Below are 15888 nucleotides of genomic sequence, written 5' to 3'. Positions count from 1 at the left end.
AGCTGTAGATTGTATTGAGAATCATCTCATCAATCTTCTAATCCATGAGCACAGAATGCCTTTCCATTTTATTTAGGACTTCTCTAATATCTCAGAAATATTTTATAGTTTTCAAGGTATAAGTTTCACACTTCAATAAATTTATCCCTAAACATTTTATTCTTTTTGATATTAGTGTAAATGGAATTTCATTTTTATTGTTTATTGTTATAATACTAAAACTGATTTTTCTGTTATTTGGGATCATGTAAATTTGTTGTATTACTAACTCCATGAGTTTTGTGTGACTTTTTGGAATTTTTCATGTATGAGATATCATCTGAGAATAGAATTTCTTCCTCTCAAATTTGGATGACTTTTTAAATGTAATTATTTTTTATACCTTTATTTTTATGTGTTGCTGAGGATCGAACCCAGAACCTTGAACATGCTAGGCAAATGCTCTACTGCTGAACTACAACCCCAGCCCAACTTTTAATTTTTGCAAATAGGCTGGCTCCCACTCACAGTACTATGTTCCTTTATACTTTTTCTTTAAGCTGTAAGCTATTATTTTCTGAAGAAATTTTGCTTTGGTTACTCTACTTGATATAAGTCCTTTACTTGAGCTTTCTGGGGCCACTTACAAAAGATTTTGGGTTGCAAATCTTCAAACTATTTCAAATTTGTAGAGCAGAATACTCTGCTAGAGAACCCAAAGACTCGAGATAAACAAACTTCTATTTGACACCTATCTTTGGGTGCATCAATTTTTGCTTTTTGTTGTTGGGACCATGAAAATTAATGCTCATGTTTACTAGGTACTTCAAGAGCATTCTCAGGATGAAAGCTAGCTTCCTGGTATGTTGTTTCTCTTTCGGTCTTAATACTACTTTTTTTGATATCTTTTCCCCAGCAAGTTGTTCAGGTTCATCATCCCTACGGACAAACTGAAACGTCTATTCCCTCAATGTGATCATTTTAGTTGTGAAGTTTCAGCTAAACTTCTATACTACACTGCACTTCGTTTTTATGCATTCGGCTTCTTCTTTAAAGAACGAAATACTTTGAGCAAAGTACCGTTTAGCTCATAGTCATTTCTGTATAAAAAATTTGGACAGTCTATAAAGTGCCAAGGAATCATCTAGTCATTAAAGTATCTTTCTAGAGCTTACATTCTGGGGTGCGGTTGCAGGGGAACAATTACATATAAGATGGATAATATGGAATTTCCCGTTATGTACTGGACAGTGGTGGTGCATTACATAATTATCAAGAAAAAGCACTTTTATGAAGTGACATTTGAGATCTACAGGAAAGGCAGAAGCCATATCTGGGGAAAGACGATCTGAGGGAAAGGGAAGAACAAGGACAAAGTCCCGTGTCCAGGTCTCAATAGAGGTCAGGCTGAGGTTGGGATCATGGTGGGGCAAACGAATGATTAAATATGGGACAGTTGTGGGAAAGTTTCATTTATAGCCTTGTACATTTCCTTTTAATATTTGGCTTTTATTCTGCATGATGGGAATTTTAGGTTTGGAGGAAAGCCATTACACAACCAGACATGCTCATGTTGGGTGTTAGGTGTAGAATTGCTGCAAAGTAGGAAGCAGAAAGACTACTCAGAAGGCTACTAAAATAACCCAATTAAGAGATGGTGGCGCTTTACACCATGGTTATAGCAGTATGGTGAACCAGTAGATTCCAAATAAAAATTTTAGGGTAAAACCAAGAAGACCACTATTAATTTTGACTAGGAGATTAAAAGCCACGATGCCTAAGTTTGGGGCCAGTTCAACTGTTTACATTCACTCAGGTTCTATAATAGGAGGTACGTGCACATCTCTGTGTAGAAATCTGGCCACTTCTAGATGACTTTGAGATAGCCACATGCCTAAGAAACTGTTGAATTCAGAAGTTTTGGAAAATCAGCAAACAGACTGTCAAATTTGTGAAAGTGAATTTTTTCCCCATAAAACCATTCTTTGTATAGAGTGTTATTAAAATCTCATTAAGAAACAGCATACAGGTTGGGAAGATATAATTTATGACAATGAGACCTTAGTGAAAACATTCCAAGTAAAATAATTATGAAACACTATGCATCTGAATAAAATTCTTAAAAATATAAGGCTTGGAAAGTTTAAGAAAGTATAATGCAAATAGTGATCACTGTGTTCTAACAGCAAACTTCACATGCATAGCCTTCAGGGAACTTTTTGATCTTAACATTTATGTTGTGGTGGTGGACTGTTGTCTTAAAACCCCGTTTCTAAATACCCTTACCTTCTCTCCCCACCTCCATTACATTGGGAAAGCACAAGAAAAGCTTTAACAATGCCGAGTTTAGGGTACACTTAATGTTAAATTCAAACACTGTTCACATTGGTGGGATGAAGGGGGAAGTTGCCCAGTTTTAAAGCCACAGAATGAAATCTGGGTTCAATCTACCTTGCAGATAGATCTTTGGAACTGGTTCTTTTTAATACTTAATCACTGGTTGAATTATGTGTAGCAAAAATAAATTCCCAATCTTTACCATGCATGGAAGCATCTGGAGAGCTTTTTAATACAAGCTACTGGGTTCTACCTCACAGTGTAAGTACAACTGGGACAAGACCCAATAATTTCACAAATGATGCTGGTATTGGTTCTGAGTCACTTTAAAAACCATCACATTAGTTCTTCATAGACCAGTCTATTACTACTGTTTAAATATGTTCAAAATCGAGCTCACACACAGTATTAAAGTTTAAGTGTGGACTTCATGTTCACTGGAATTACCAAGTAAGACCAACTTGTCTTTAAACACAGATTTTAATGATAACAATTCCTTTAAGCTCAATTAACTTCAGCTATTACAAGTCTTATGCAGATGTCACTATTAAGACAACATTAGTGACTTGCACTGGGTTCCTCATAGAAGACAAATTTCACTTAAAAGTGGAATCAACAATCATTTAACAGTTTTGTTATGTTAACACAAAACATGGCTAGTTTGAGTTACACCCCCCATCACTAACACACCATGATCAGTATACTTCAAACTATTAAAAAAAAAAAAGTGAGTGTTTCACTACCCCTGAGACCACTATGTTAACTGTGGTTCATACTTTTAAATGTGAGTACACCCACACAAGGAAAACAAACTAATCATTTATTTAAAAAAAAAATCTGATTATCACATTGCAAATCTTCCCAGGGAAAAGAGTGAATCACTTAACATGTAAATTTACCATTAACAGGTCAACTGGACTCTTAAGAGAAATTTTAAGAATTTAAGAAATTAAAGTTTATGCATTAAAAGATACAGTAAATACATAGAAATGGTCCAAATCAGTATTTAATCTGCTAATATTCATTTCAGTCCTACACATGGCACTAGTAATGTTGAATTACTGGTTTGGACGGGGGAAAAAAAGAACAAATTCTTTCATTCTTTTAAAAGTTCCATCGTAGATGATCCCAAGTCTAGTATCCATACATTCAAAAATGTTGGTTTTCCAGGTACTTTAAATTACTGTTCTCTTAAACCTGGAGAAGCCTTTATGGCTTATTCCCTTAGAAGCGACATACGAAATATTGTATAAAGCATTAAGTCAAAGATAAAGAGAACTGGACATATCCACTAGTTATCATTACAATCAATGGTTTAAGTCATCTCTGTAAATACTTAAGGTTGTTCTAGGCTAAAAAAGATCAATGTGAAAGCCCATTTAAGATCCACTGCTTACAAAAGTTTTATTAGTGTTTTGGCTTTCAATAAATATGCCTACTAAAGCTGTTATTTTTGAGAGCACAGGAGTTTCAGAAATAATTGTTTTTTTAAGAACAGAGCCAAAAAGCAGTATTTCTTACCTTGTGGAGCAGTTACTAGTTTCTTATTCATAATTTGAATCCAAAAGTTTTAACAGCATGACATCTACCCTGAAGAACCCACAATTTTTAAAGCAAAAGTTAAAATAAAAAAAATTCACTCATTGGAAAAAATTGTATAGCTGGATTGACACTTCCCAATGAAATGCTTATTACAGAATTAACAAAGCCAGAATATCTTCAGAAGGCATGCATTTCACTTCCAGTTTAGATAAGAACCTTAAGTCAATAAATCACGTCCAAACTACATATTAAACCGTTTATAAAAAATTAAGCATTAACATTTATTTCTAGCTTTCCACCTGTGTGTGCAGACAAGGAATAAGACTTGCACACAAGCGTAAGCAGTGCAAAAAATGTGGAAGTGGAGATGTCACGTGCTAGAAATACAGGACTTTAATAAAGCAATGGTTAAAATGAAATAACTAAGAAGCATAACTACAGGATCAGAATTAGGAAGGGTGAAGAATGGTAATGCCCTTGTTACCAAAGAAGTTTAGTGGCACAGATAGCACTTGTCAAACAAAAAATCCAATAGCATTGACTTTTATTCGTTCATGTTAAGTCACCTGAAATGATATTTGTTGCATTTAAATGCTCATTAATGTAAATGGCTGAACAAATCCATTTCAATGGATACTCAATATCCCACAGTTAAGTCACTTCAACACAGCCTCATGACAACTCCCACACCAAAACAGTACTTTATTTTGTAAATTTTGACCCATTGTTACTCGTATGTTTAGTTTTTTTTTTTTTTAAGCTGTCAAGTGTACATGGTGAAGAGAAATTGTTAAGATTGGTGATGCACCTGGAAAATAAATTTCTTAAACTCCATATACACGTTTCAAAACTGCTGGGTCCCAAGTCCATTTATGAACTCCAGGGCTGCCAGTATCATGTGCAGCATATTAAAACTACACTATTTGAATAGCTTAATTCTGCATAAATCAGGTCAAGCAATGTGTCAACCTGTAACAGACTGTGCACTTTAACTGAACATGGCAAAATATTCACTCTTTTGAACTTTACATCATCATTTGATGTCAAACAATGAAGCAAACCCCAACAGTATATACAAAAACAGCTTTGCATTTACAAAAGATTGTTTCCCATACTGATTAATCCAGGCAGCTAACTCATTGGTTTATGCAACTTTATTGAAGAAAAATAAATCAATTACTAGCAGAGCTATTAGTTGATCACTCATCCATTGACAACTTGCATCATTTATTCAGTGCTATATTAAACAGTGTATTGGAAGATAGATTAACTAATAGCTCCAAGCCTCCTAACAATTTAAATGAAAATTACAAAATGTTTTGAGACCCTATTTTGGAATACAAAGGGTGTTTGACTTCCAATTTCCATTCTCTGTAGAACAAGAACAGGTCATTCCTTTATTGACATGCATAAAATACATCACATTTTCTGTTCTGCTGATGCTATAAATTCAATACCAATTCTCCAGCCACATCAGTTATGAGCATAAAGTATAACATGTAACCTCAAATCTCTAACAGTGGAAGGTTTAAACAAAATGGATGCTGCTAGAATAATGCTGCTTCCTTTGATGTGACAACTGAGCATCCATCTCCCTCCCCCTCAGATGATTTCTTCAGCATGTTAGAGCAGTGAGGAATGGTTTAGTCTCATAACCAAGTTAGAGTGAAGACATTGGCCACATAATACACATGCTCCATTTTTTAAAAAAATTCTGAATCTTGGGCAACTGTTCTCTTGTAACTACTTTACAGTTTCTAAAAGCAGTTATTGTCCAAAGCTGGAAGAACTTAAGTCTTCTCAGATGAGCATGTGAATGAATGGAGGGAGGTAAACAAAAAATAAAATTAAAAAAGATGAGGTCTGATAGGGGAGCAGCCGGATAAGAAAAATCAAAAAAGGAACAGTAATTTAAAGTTTATTCCAGCTATAATGCAGGTTATTCTGACTTTAAGGTAGCATCACATGGCATACTTCTGAGTCCATTCCCGAGATATTCTGTTGTACCTACAAATAAAGAAAAAGTTACTTTAATAAGTTAAAGGAAAAGATTACTGTTTTTAAAAGGAAAAAGACTTCTATTTTACCTACAGACTCATTATAAAGCCATCTGTAATGGCTATGATTAGAATAAAACCAACAAGGGAAAAATAGCACTGGCACCCAAAACAATATGGGAAATGAGAACTGAATGCTTTCAAAGCAGTATTGTTTTAATAAATGTAGGAGGGCTAACAAAAACCAAAGACTTTTTCTCCATCACTGAGCTAATGGTCTTTCAGAAATTCTAAAAATTGGTTATCCGTTACAACAATTTTTTAAAAAAATATTTATTTTTTAGTTATAGGTGGACACAATATCTTTGTTTTACTTTATGTGGTGCTGAGGATCAAACCCAGTGCTTCACGCACGCTAGGCTAGCACTCTACCTCTGAGTCAAAACCCCAGCCCATTACAATAAATTTTAATGCAGAAATTGTTTTAGTTCACAGATGTTTGTCACACAGAATACATATTCTGTACATCAACAAAAATTTCCAAAGCTAGAACCAAACACGTACTATCACTAAAAAATTGTCATCTGAAACCTAGACCTGAGAAGTTACTTGGGCATGGGTATAACCAGAAGAGAAATCTTTGAAACGTAGGCAGAACAGACAGATAGTGGGCAGGCTGACAAAGAAATTTAAGAGTAGATGGGTATAAGTGGTCGTGCTAATTAGAACCCACATGTGTTACTTTTAAAAATTCTGGCGATTGGTGCTACTAAGCCCAAGTGAGACCTGCTAAACTGGATATCTTTGTTTTAAAAAAAAAAAAAAATCCACAGATAATTCACCTGTGAACTAGGGCTACTGCTGAGGAAGACTGTTAATATTGACACACACTATTAATCTCTCCACAGATAACAATCATGCCAGAGGTTACTTACCAATAAAATATAGTGATAACCTTAAAAAATGAATATACATCAAAGGCACAGAACTTTTAGACTGACATATTTAATTTTTAAAAGATTACCAGCTTCATTTAAACTAAGAACTAAATTCAACTATTTTTCTAAACTTAAACAGATAAAAGTTTTTTCTACTCAATTCCATTATGCTACTAAAGAGATATTCTCTTCAAAAGCTAGCACTTTAAATCAAAGGCTTTAGTTTAGCATACAGGGAGCCACAAAATACAGCTGACATTAATGCATGCTTGTCAGTAATGAACATTTAGATTAGATGCTTAGGCTTTCAAGTGTTTTTCCCTTATAATCCTACCTCCTGGCAAAATTTGAATAAAATCACCACATTCCATATACTACTGGTACCTTTTCAAGCTAAAAATTTAACACCATGGTAGTTTGATACTCTTAAACTTCTACTTCTTAACTAATGCTATGTAACTGCTTTGCCATGCAAGAATATTTTCAAACAGTACTGACTATGAGGTATACTTTCACGCTAAAGAGAGCTCAAGCAGTTAAATGTACAGTTTTCAGAAAACTGCCACATCTGTTACCTTTTGTTAGTTAATACAGTGCCTTAAAGCATGCAGCACTCAAGTGCTGGCAGTTCCATGAATAAGCGCACCATAGAGTGCAGATCCTCTTACCCTACAACATAGCGTATTTCTCTGTCCACTCTCTTGCTAACCTATTGTACCTAATTGAACAAGTACACTTAGCATTAATTATAACATACAACAGTTACAATGGTTAAGTTGAACACAAACATAATTCAAATATCTGAGAAATATAGAAACAATTTTTACAACAGTACTAATATAATTTTATTAAAACAAAACAAAACAAAAAACCACACCTGGGTGAAGAAAATGTGATTTCTTCCCTCAAACTTGAGAGTAAAATGACAAAAGTGCTTAACGTATTAGAAAAAGAAAACCTGAAGGGGTTATTCATTGTCACATATACTGAAATCTGGTTTTTTAAAAAATAACGCATTTTTAATAACTAGATTGGGGCACATTTTAACCATTATCTTACCAGAAAACAAGCATCAAGTCTTCCTGCAAGCGCCACAACTTACAACAGAATATAAGCCTGTCTCATTAAGAACCTTTTAATAGCTTTCCTAATACTATTGCATACTTACTTATCTCTGTCTGTTTTATAGATCCGTGCAATCTCTGGCACTAAAGGGTCATCTGGGTTTGGATCACATAGCAGTGAACAAATGGATAAAAGAACTGTAAAGAAAATAAATGTATGTTACATAATAGCATCAGGAGTTTGAATAATTGTCAACAGAACTTTAGAATCTGCACTACAAACTTCATTTCCTCAAAGGTTTTTGTCTCCTTGTCTCTCTGTAAGGTAGAGACCACACTCCCAAGAGTATTGGTAAAATAATGCCAAGCTCTCATGGACAAAGTGAGTCTTCACAGTTCTAGTTATTACTTGACCTTTTAACATACCAACTTAGTAGATGATAGCACTAAGGACCATAGACGTCATTCATTTTGAGTACCTGTTATGTGCCAGTCAGTAGACAGGTATTGTTATGAGACTATAAGATCAAAATGCTTAAAGCAGCAGCATGAGAAAAAATTGACCATCATGTAAACGAAAAATTTTTGTTGACAGAAGTAAATACAATTTATTTCAAATCCAAATGCATGGGGGAGCATATAAAATTACACAACAGAGAGTACCCAGCTACATAGTAACTTACAATATTAAATTACGACTGATGTGATAAAATAATAATTTAGCAAATAAGAATGCCAAAAAAGCAAGTCACTAAAAGACAAACCACCACACCACCAATTCAAATTGCATTTACAAAAAAAGTTTTCAGCATCAGAATACATCTCAGATGGGGCTAGGGTTGTGGCTCAGTTGTAGAGCGCTTGGCTCGCATGTTCAAAGGCACTGGGTTTGATCCTCAGTACCACATTAAAAAAAAAGTTATTAAGTCCAATTATAACTAAAAACTTGAAAGGAATACATCCCAGCAGTAGTGACTCGACTGGAATTTGTCACTTAAAATCCATGTATTTTTTTTGTCCTCCCTTCAAATACACCTATTTCACTTTGCATTTACCAAACTTATGGTTTATTCATAAAAAGTTAAGATGTACGACTATCTGAAAATATGCTTAAGTCATAATTAGTAACATTAAAAACCTAATTCTATGTACCTAAGGAATGGCAAGTTAACACCCCAAACTGAAACTAAAAAGACATACTTTCTTCCCTCTCTTAAGTTTTGTGCATAGGTGATTTTATTTGTGGGGTGAAAAAGATATAAAATGCTTCCAGAGTCACTCAAAAAAGAAACAACTTAAACCAACACCACTCTATTGTGACATTCCTGCAGTATGGACAACCTGTTAAAGATATGTCACATAGGGCTGGGGATGTAGCTCGAGAGGTAGCGCGCTCCCCTGGCATGCGTGCGGCCTGGGTTCGATCCTCAGCACCACACACAAAGATGTTATGTCCGCCAAATACTAAAAAATAAATATTAAAATTCTCTCCCCCTCTCTCTTAAAAAAAAAAAAGATATGTCACATAATAAACTTCCTACTCAAAGTAGATCCAAACTGATCCAGAGACTTTCCCAAGATTCCACGGTTTTAGACTAACAATCCTAGGTAAGAAACACCTAAATCAAGGTTCCATAACATGTGACTAGAAATTTATTTAAAGGGAACTTATTGGGCAACTTTTCAAACATAATCTCTTTAACCAACACTGATAAAAGAGTAAAAAATAATGTAAGTCTAATCCCTTCTAACCTTATAAACACAATGTTGAAATACAAATACTCAGGTAAGTAGATTTAAGGATTAAACTCCCAGTAATTATTAGAACATCAGAGTAGCTCAAGTTTATTCTACTACAAGTATTTTACCTTTAGAAATAGTTAAAGCAGGAGACCATTGTGATCTTAGAATATCAAGACAAATGCTGCCATTACTGTTAATATTTGGATGATAAATTCTTGTTGTAAATGCAACCTAAAACAAACAAAAAAACCTAAGTATTTTATCCAAATAAAAACAAGCATTCTAAACTTAAAACTTTAAAAGCAAGGCTTAAAATATTTCAAACTGAATCAATACAACTTAATTTATGCACATAAAATTACCAAAAATTATCAAAACTGACTTTTACATTCTGACCATGAACCCCAAATGATTCCTTCTTTTAATTAAAATTAAAAATATAACTTTGGGGCAAAAAATTTCATTACTAAAATATGGTGAAAAGTTCTGAAGATTAACTGTTTTTAATTTATTATTGAGTACTGGAGATTTAACCTAGGGGCAGCTTGCCACTGAACTATATTATATATCCCCAGCCTTTTATTTTGAGACAGGTCAAATTGCTTAGGGCCTTGCTGAGTTAATGTGGCAGGCTTTGAACTTGTAATCCTACTGTCTCAGACTCCTGAGCTCCTAAGATTACAGGTGCATACCACTGAGCCCTACTGTTTAACTTTGATGTTACCATATTGTTAAGTGTCAAAGGAACACAAAGATATTTAATACTCATTAAAATATAAGGTTTTGGTATAACCAAAACTTACAGCTCATTTAAAATAAGTGATACATGTACATATTGAACTTTGCATTTTCACTGTACATAATAAAAATTTGAATATCAGAAATATTTCAGAAGAATTGTACCACTGTTTATCTTTAAGCAACTCTTAGTCATATAGTGAAACCAAAGTAATGTGAAATTGCAATGCATTATGTGCACATATGAAACTGAATCTGTTTTTTTACAAGCCAATAGGACCAATAATCCAAATCAGTGTACAAGTATCAAGGAAACACTTCCACATGGTATATTTGAATCTTGCAATATTAATGACAAAGCAAATTGTATACCCATTTATAAAGTTCAAATCACTCCAGCTTTTTAAACTAAACACCATCTATTATATTCAATTTAAATTATTCTCATTCAAGCTTAGCCTCAATCACACAGAACTCTTTATTTCCATGAATGCTCAATTCCTCTAAAACAAAGCATAAATCTTTACTAAGGGAAAATACTTGCCTTAGGTGGTTTGAAGGGGTAGTCTGTAGGAAAATGAATTGTCAAAAAGAATACACCACCTTGATATGGGCTGTCATTCTGTGAAGAGAAAAACATGCTTAAAATTAAAAAAAAATTTAAATAATAATATTAAATAATATTATCTATTCTTTACACAGAAATGAAGAAATCTAAATTATTCCAAGAAAACTCAGTTCATAGTAATAAAAAATATAAAATCAAAATTACTATATAGTGAATCCTATTTAAATCCCATTTTACAAATTTCCAGAATATTGGGAAAAGGTATCCAGAAACACTAGTGTTCTAGATCCAAATTCTCATAAATGAAAAAGTACACTTAACAATAAAGCTTACAAACAGTATCATGTACTGGTCAGACTACAGAAATTAGAAAGCAAAATATTAAGTATGTTAAAAAAGCAGACAAAAACAAGTTAAAAAAATTCTTTTTTTTTTTTAATTTGAGACACGGTCTCATCATGTTGCCCAGGCTGACCTCAAATTTCCCACCTCAGCCTTCTGAGTCCCTGGAATTATGGGCATACACCAACCAACACACTTTTATCAGGCAAATAAAAACTTTCATAGATCTGACACTTTTAGAATATAGCTTATCAATTCCAACTCCTCAGAAAAATAATTATTAACTCCCCACTACATGGTAGATATGTGAAAAGATCACAGAAAATGATTTTTTTAAATCTTGACAGACTTAAAATTCTGTTACCAAGACCCATAAAATACACACAATAAAATGTTATAGATATGAAATGTGAATGAAATACACAGGGGATTCAAAAGAAAGAAGTTAATTATTGGTGAAGAATCAGGTTCAAAGAAATGTATAAATCCTGCTGGGCACAATGGTGCATGCCTATAATTCCAGGGACTTGGCAAGCTGAGGCAGGAGGATCCAAAGTTTGTGGTCAGCCTCAGCAACTTAGTGAAACCGTGTTTCAAAAATGGCTTGGTGACAGAATGCCCCTGGGTTCAATACCCAATACCACACACACACAAAAAAGAAAATTGGACAACCAATGAAAGCAATAAAAAGAGTAAGCTACTATTGAGTCCTATAAAATTTAATTAAAAAGACCTATAATAACAAAGCAACACCCAGGAATAATAGAGGAAATAAATAAAACCAAAACCACCATTTATTTGACCCAGTTATCTCATTCAATATATACCCAAAGAACTTAGGTGCCCTTCAATACATTGAATGCATAAGAAAATATGATGTGTATATATACATAATGGAATATTACTCAGCCATAATAAAGAACGACTTTTGCCAGTAAGTGGATATAACTGGAGACTATCATGCTAAGTAAAATAAATCAATCCCAAAAAAACCAAAGGCTGAAATGTACTCTGAGATATGCCAGATACTAAAACAAAATAAATGAGGGTGGAGAGAATAGAAATTCACTGGATTAGACAAAGGGAACTGAAGAGAAGGGAGGCGGGATGAAAATAGGAAAGAGTAGAATGAATCAGACACAACTTTTCTATGTTCATATATAACTACATCACCAGTGAAATGCCACATCATGTACAACCACATGAATGGGATCCTAGTTAGAATGTAATACTCCATATGTATGTATGTCAAATGACACTCTACTGTCATGTATATCTAAAATAGCAAATAAAATGTAAAAAAAGGGGAAAAAAATTCAAAGCAAGGAACCCAAAATATAACAAATTTATTAGATGAGCATATCTTTGTTAAATAATATGGCTATATTATATAGCATGTAGAAAATAAGTTTTTACTATATAAATAATAATTTTGTGATGGTCCTACATACTAAAGTTTTCTCAAAACCCCATTTCAGATGCTCTGTTTAACTTTCATTTTCCAGTTTCACACAATCAAGGGTTATGTCTGACTGCTTCTGAACAAAGAACTCAATGATGCAATTTAGGCAAAGCCAAATTTCATTTTACTTGTTTAAAAAAGAAAGGAAAAGAAAAAAAAAGCAGCTTAGCATTTCCATGTTACATTAAAATTCCACCACATCAAAGAGGAAAAAAGTAAAACAGACTTAAAGACAAGGCCATATTAAAAAAAGAGACAGGAACTATAAAGAAAAACAAAACAAAAACAAAGGAACTAAAAGAAGAAATACTTTGATTATTGTAATCTTAGAAACAGAACTTATATTCTATCTTTTCTGTAGAATCCTTCTATCCCGTTAGTCCTAGTTGCTGCCCCCCTGGTGTCTTTTATTCCTTCTGTGGCAATCATGAAATGTTGGTATTCCTAGAGATCATTTTTTGCTTCTAACTCCCACCCACATATATTTTGCATACTCTCAAAGTTTCCCTTAGTGTCATATTCATTCCTTGGCATTCATTCAAATGTCTATTCAATCTACTTGATATCTCATCACATATACAAAACACAAACTCCTAATCTCTTCAACACTATTTTTCCTATCAACAGTAAATCACAATAGAAATCTATAAACCAGGATCTCGCAGTTGATTATTCCTTTCATCTGACTCATTCACAGTGGTTACCCAGTCCTAAAGAACTTCAAAATTTCTTGAATTTGCCTCTCCTTTATGCCTATGCCCACTGCCACTACCTTAGTTCAAGATGTTAGTACTGGTATTTCTGCTATTATTCTGGCTTTCCTTTCCAATTATCTCTGTCCTAGTGTTAAAGTGATTCCATTATATCTCCTATTTCTTTCCCTTATTTGAAATGTTATTCCCAATAGTCAATACATTAACCCAATTTGCTGGCTATTTACTAATTACAATCATCTACCTTATTTAATACTTATACTTCCCTCTTAATATAGTTGAAGATCTTTAAAGAGTAGGGTAAAAACTGGGTGGTGGTGTATGCCTATAATCCCCAGGGACTTGGGAGGCCTAGACAGGATGATCCCAAGTTCAAGGCCAGCCTCAGCAACTTAGCACAGCCCTAACCAACTTAGTTGAGACAGTCTCACAATAAAAGTAAGAAGAACTGGAAATGCAAAGCTGTGGTAAAGTGCCTCTGCAGAATCCCCACTACCAAAAAAGGAAAAAAGGGAAAATTTCATATAGTTAACCTTTGTAGAAAGTGACATAATACATTTAAAATTGATCTTTATGGATCAGTAAAATAATTCTTATGGACAGATTTTACTTCAGATGGCTTTTGTAGTTACACTCAAGCTAATATTCAGACAGTTCTATCTTTTATAACTGTCACAATTAGACGGAGGTTAGTGTGGTTCTCCAAATACTTTCAAACATACCACCTTCTGCCAACTCCACTTCCAATTGAAGAAAAAATTAGACATGCAAATATTAGAAGCAATAAGTTAATTTCTTCTCTTTGTATGAAGTCTCATTGGTAACTACCCTTAATATAGTACAAAAAATTCAAACATTTAAAAAACCACTTAACTAGCAAGGATCTGTCAAATCTTTCAAAGAATTTTAGTTTTTATCCGTATCTGTGATTCTTAATTATATGTACTATTATTATACACAATTTTTTTTTTAATTTTTAAAAAAAGTATTTATTTTTTTAGCTGTATTTGGACACGATACCTTTACTCCATTCATTTGTTTTTATATGGTGCTGAGGATCGAACCCAGGGTCTTGCGCATGCTAGGTGGGCGCTCTACCACTGAGCCACAATCCCAGCCCCTATACACAAAAATTTTTGCCATATAACTTCTAATGATACAGAGCACTTCTTGACTAAAATTCAGCAGCTACTCTCTACTGAAACTTAAATTACATGCTACATTTACTGAGAAAGAAATCTTTAGTTCTATGATACTACCATTACCTTAACTGACCTAAAAAGCACTCTGAAGCAAATGTGATTTTGCTACTATCTAGTTCTCCCAAGCAAATCCACAATTTGTGGATTACTATGCTACCACACTGCCTGCTTTATTGTTTTGGTTCACAAATACAAACCATACAGGGTAATCGTAGTCAAAAAATAAGATATTATTTGCATTATAATGTGATACTCTGTCATAAGATGCATTCAGAAACCAAAACAAAGCACTGATGCATTCCACTCTAAAGATACAGTTAACTACTTAAAAGCTGACATCTAAATTTGTGTGCTTGCTTACATAAAAACTTATATATATGTTTAATGCCCCTTTTCCCATCTAACATATTACTGGCGTTAAATAAAACTAGGAAAAGGAAATGGAAGCAGAAAGTTTTCAGTATAATATACAAGAAACTTAGAAAGTTCCTTCTATGTTAAGGGGGAAAAATGTTAAGAATTTGTGGAAGATACAATCTTAACCCAGGATGTTTTAGTGCGCTTTAATATTCTGAAATTCTTAGATGGTATCCATAATTCTGAATTTTCAATTATCCAGCCTATAGATTCTTATCAGGATAGAAAGGAATTTTGCTCTATTCAGAATATCACTTTCTGCCTAGTATTTTCAAATTTGTATGAGACTAAAATTCTGTAAGAAATTGAATATAAAAATAATACAAGTAAGCTAGATTCCTGGCAACTACAGGAACAGGGTAAGATCTTTGAGTAACAATTCATAATAGAAACAGAGCCAGTAAATTGTCTAAGTAATAAGAAGTTCAATGCCAGTGCTTCACATTGCTATGAAGGAAAACTGAAATTAAGGCAAAGAGAGATTTGGTAGATCCAAAGAGATGCTATACTCTACAAAACTGAACACAGGGATACACAATGTACATGTAACAAGTACAATATTCTATTTCTTTCAAAAGTAGTACAATTATGGTATAACCAAACCAGAATACACTACATAATAAAATAAACCTATGAACTAAATTTAAAAATTTATAATCAGACTGATGCTGAATTTTTAATTATAAGGAAAACTTTAAAAGTCTTAATACTTACAGGTCCCATAATTGTGGCTTGCCAATGAAACACTAGAAAAAGGGGGGAGAAAAACACTCTTTAGCATTATCCCAAAATACAAAAGCTTTTTTGAAGTTGGTCATATTAAAAAAAAATTAATTTAGAAATTAC

The 15888-nt window shown here is 33.4% G+C and overlaps 1 protein-coding gene across 8 annotated transcripts in view; it reads right to left on the bottom strand.

The window, feature by feature from the left end:
• Positions 1 to 4385: 4385 nt before the first annotated feature.
• Positions 4386 to 15888, bottom strand: part of Ube2d3 (ubiquitin conjugating enzyme E2 D3) — a 31089-nt gene continuing 19586 nt past the window's right edge. For 5 of the 8 annotated variants that reach the window (XM_058583815.1, XM_058583818.1, XM_058583817.1 and 2 more), the window contains exons 4-9: positions 15757 to 15788; positions 10883 to 10960; positions 9726 to 9831; positions 7962 to 8055; positions 7462 to 7511; positions 4386 to 5865 (exon numbers count right to left, since the gene is read on the bottom strand). In XM_058583815.1, coding sequence (XP_058439798.1) covers positions 7463 to 7511; positions 7962 to 8055; positions 9726 to 9831; positions 10883 to 10960; positions 15757 to 15788 — 359 coding nt within the window. In that variant the 3' untranslated portion in view covers positions 4386 to 5865; position 7462. Of the gene's footprint in view, positions 5866 to 7461; positions 7512 to 7961; positions 8056 to 9725; positions 9832 to 10882; positions 15815 to 15888 lie in introns of all 8 variants that reach the window. The other 3 variants (XM_058583820.1, XM_058583819.1, XM_046459082.2) reach the window with 3 other exon arrangements.

The sequence above is a fragment of the Marmota monax genome, unplaced genomic scaffold (genome assembly GCF_021218885.2).
Source record: "Marmota monax isolate L192 unplaced genomic scaffold, Marmota_monax_Labrador192_F-V1.1 WCK01_AAM20220418_F8-fsc00002, whole genome shotgun sequence".
Taxonomy (NCBI): domain Eukaryota; kingdom Metazoa; phylum Chordata; class Mammalia; order Rodentia; family Sciuridae; genus Marmota; species Marmota monax.
This window is presented reverse-complemented; position numbering and strand designations above follow the sequence as displayed.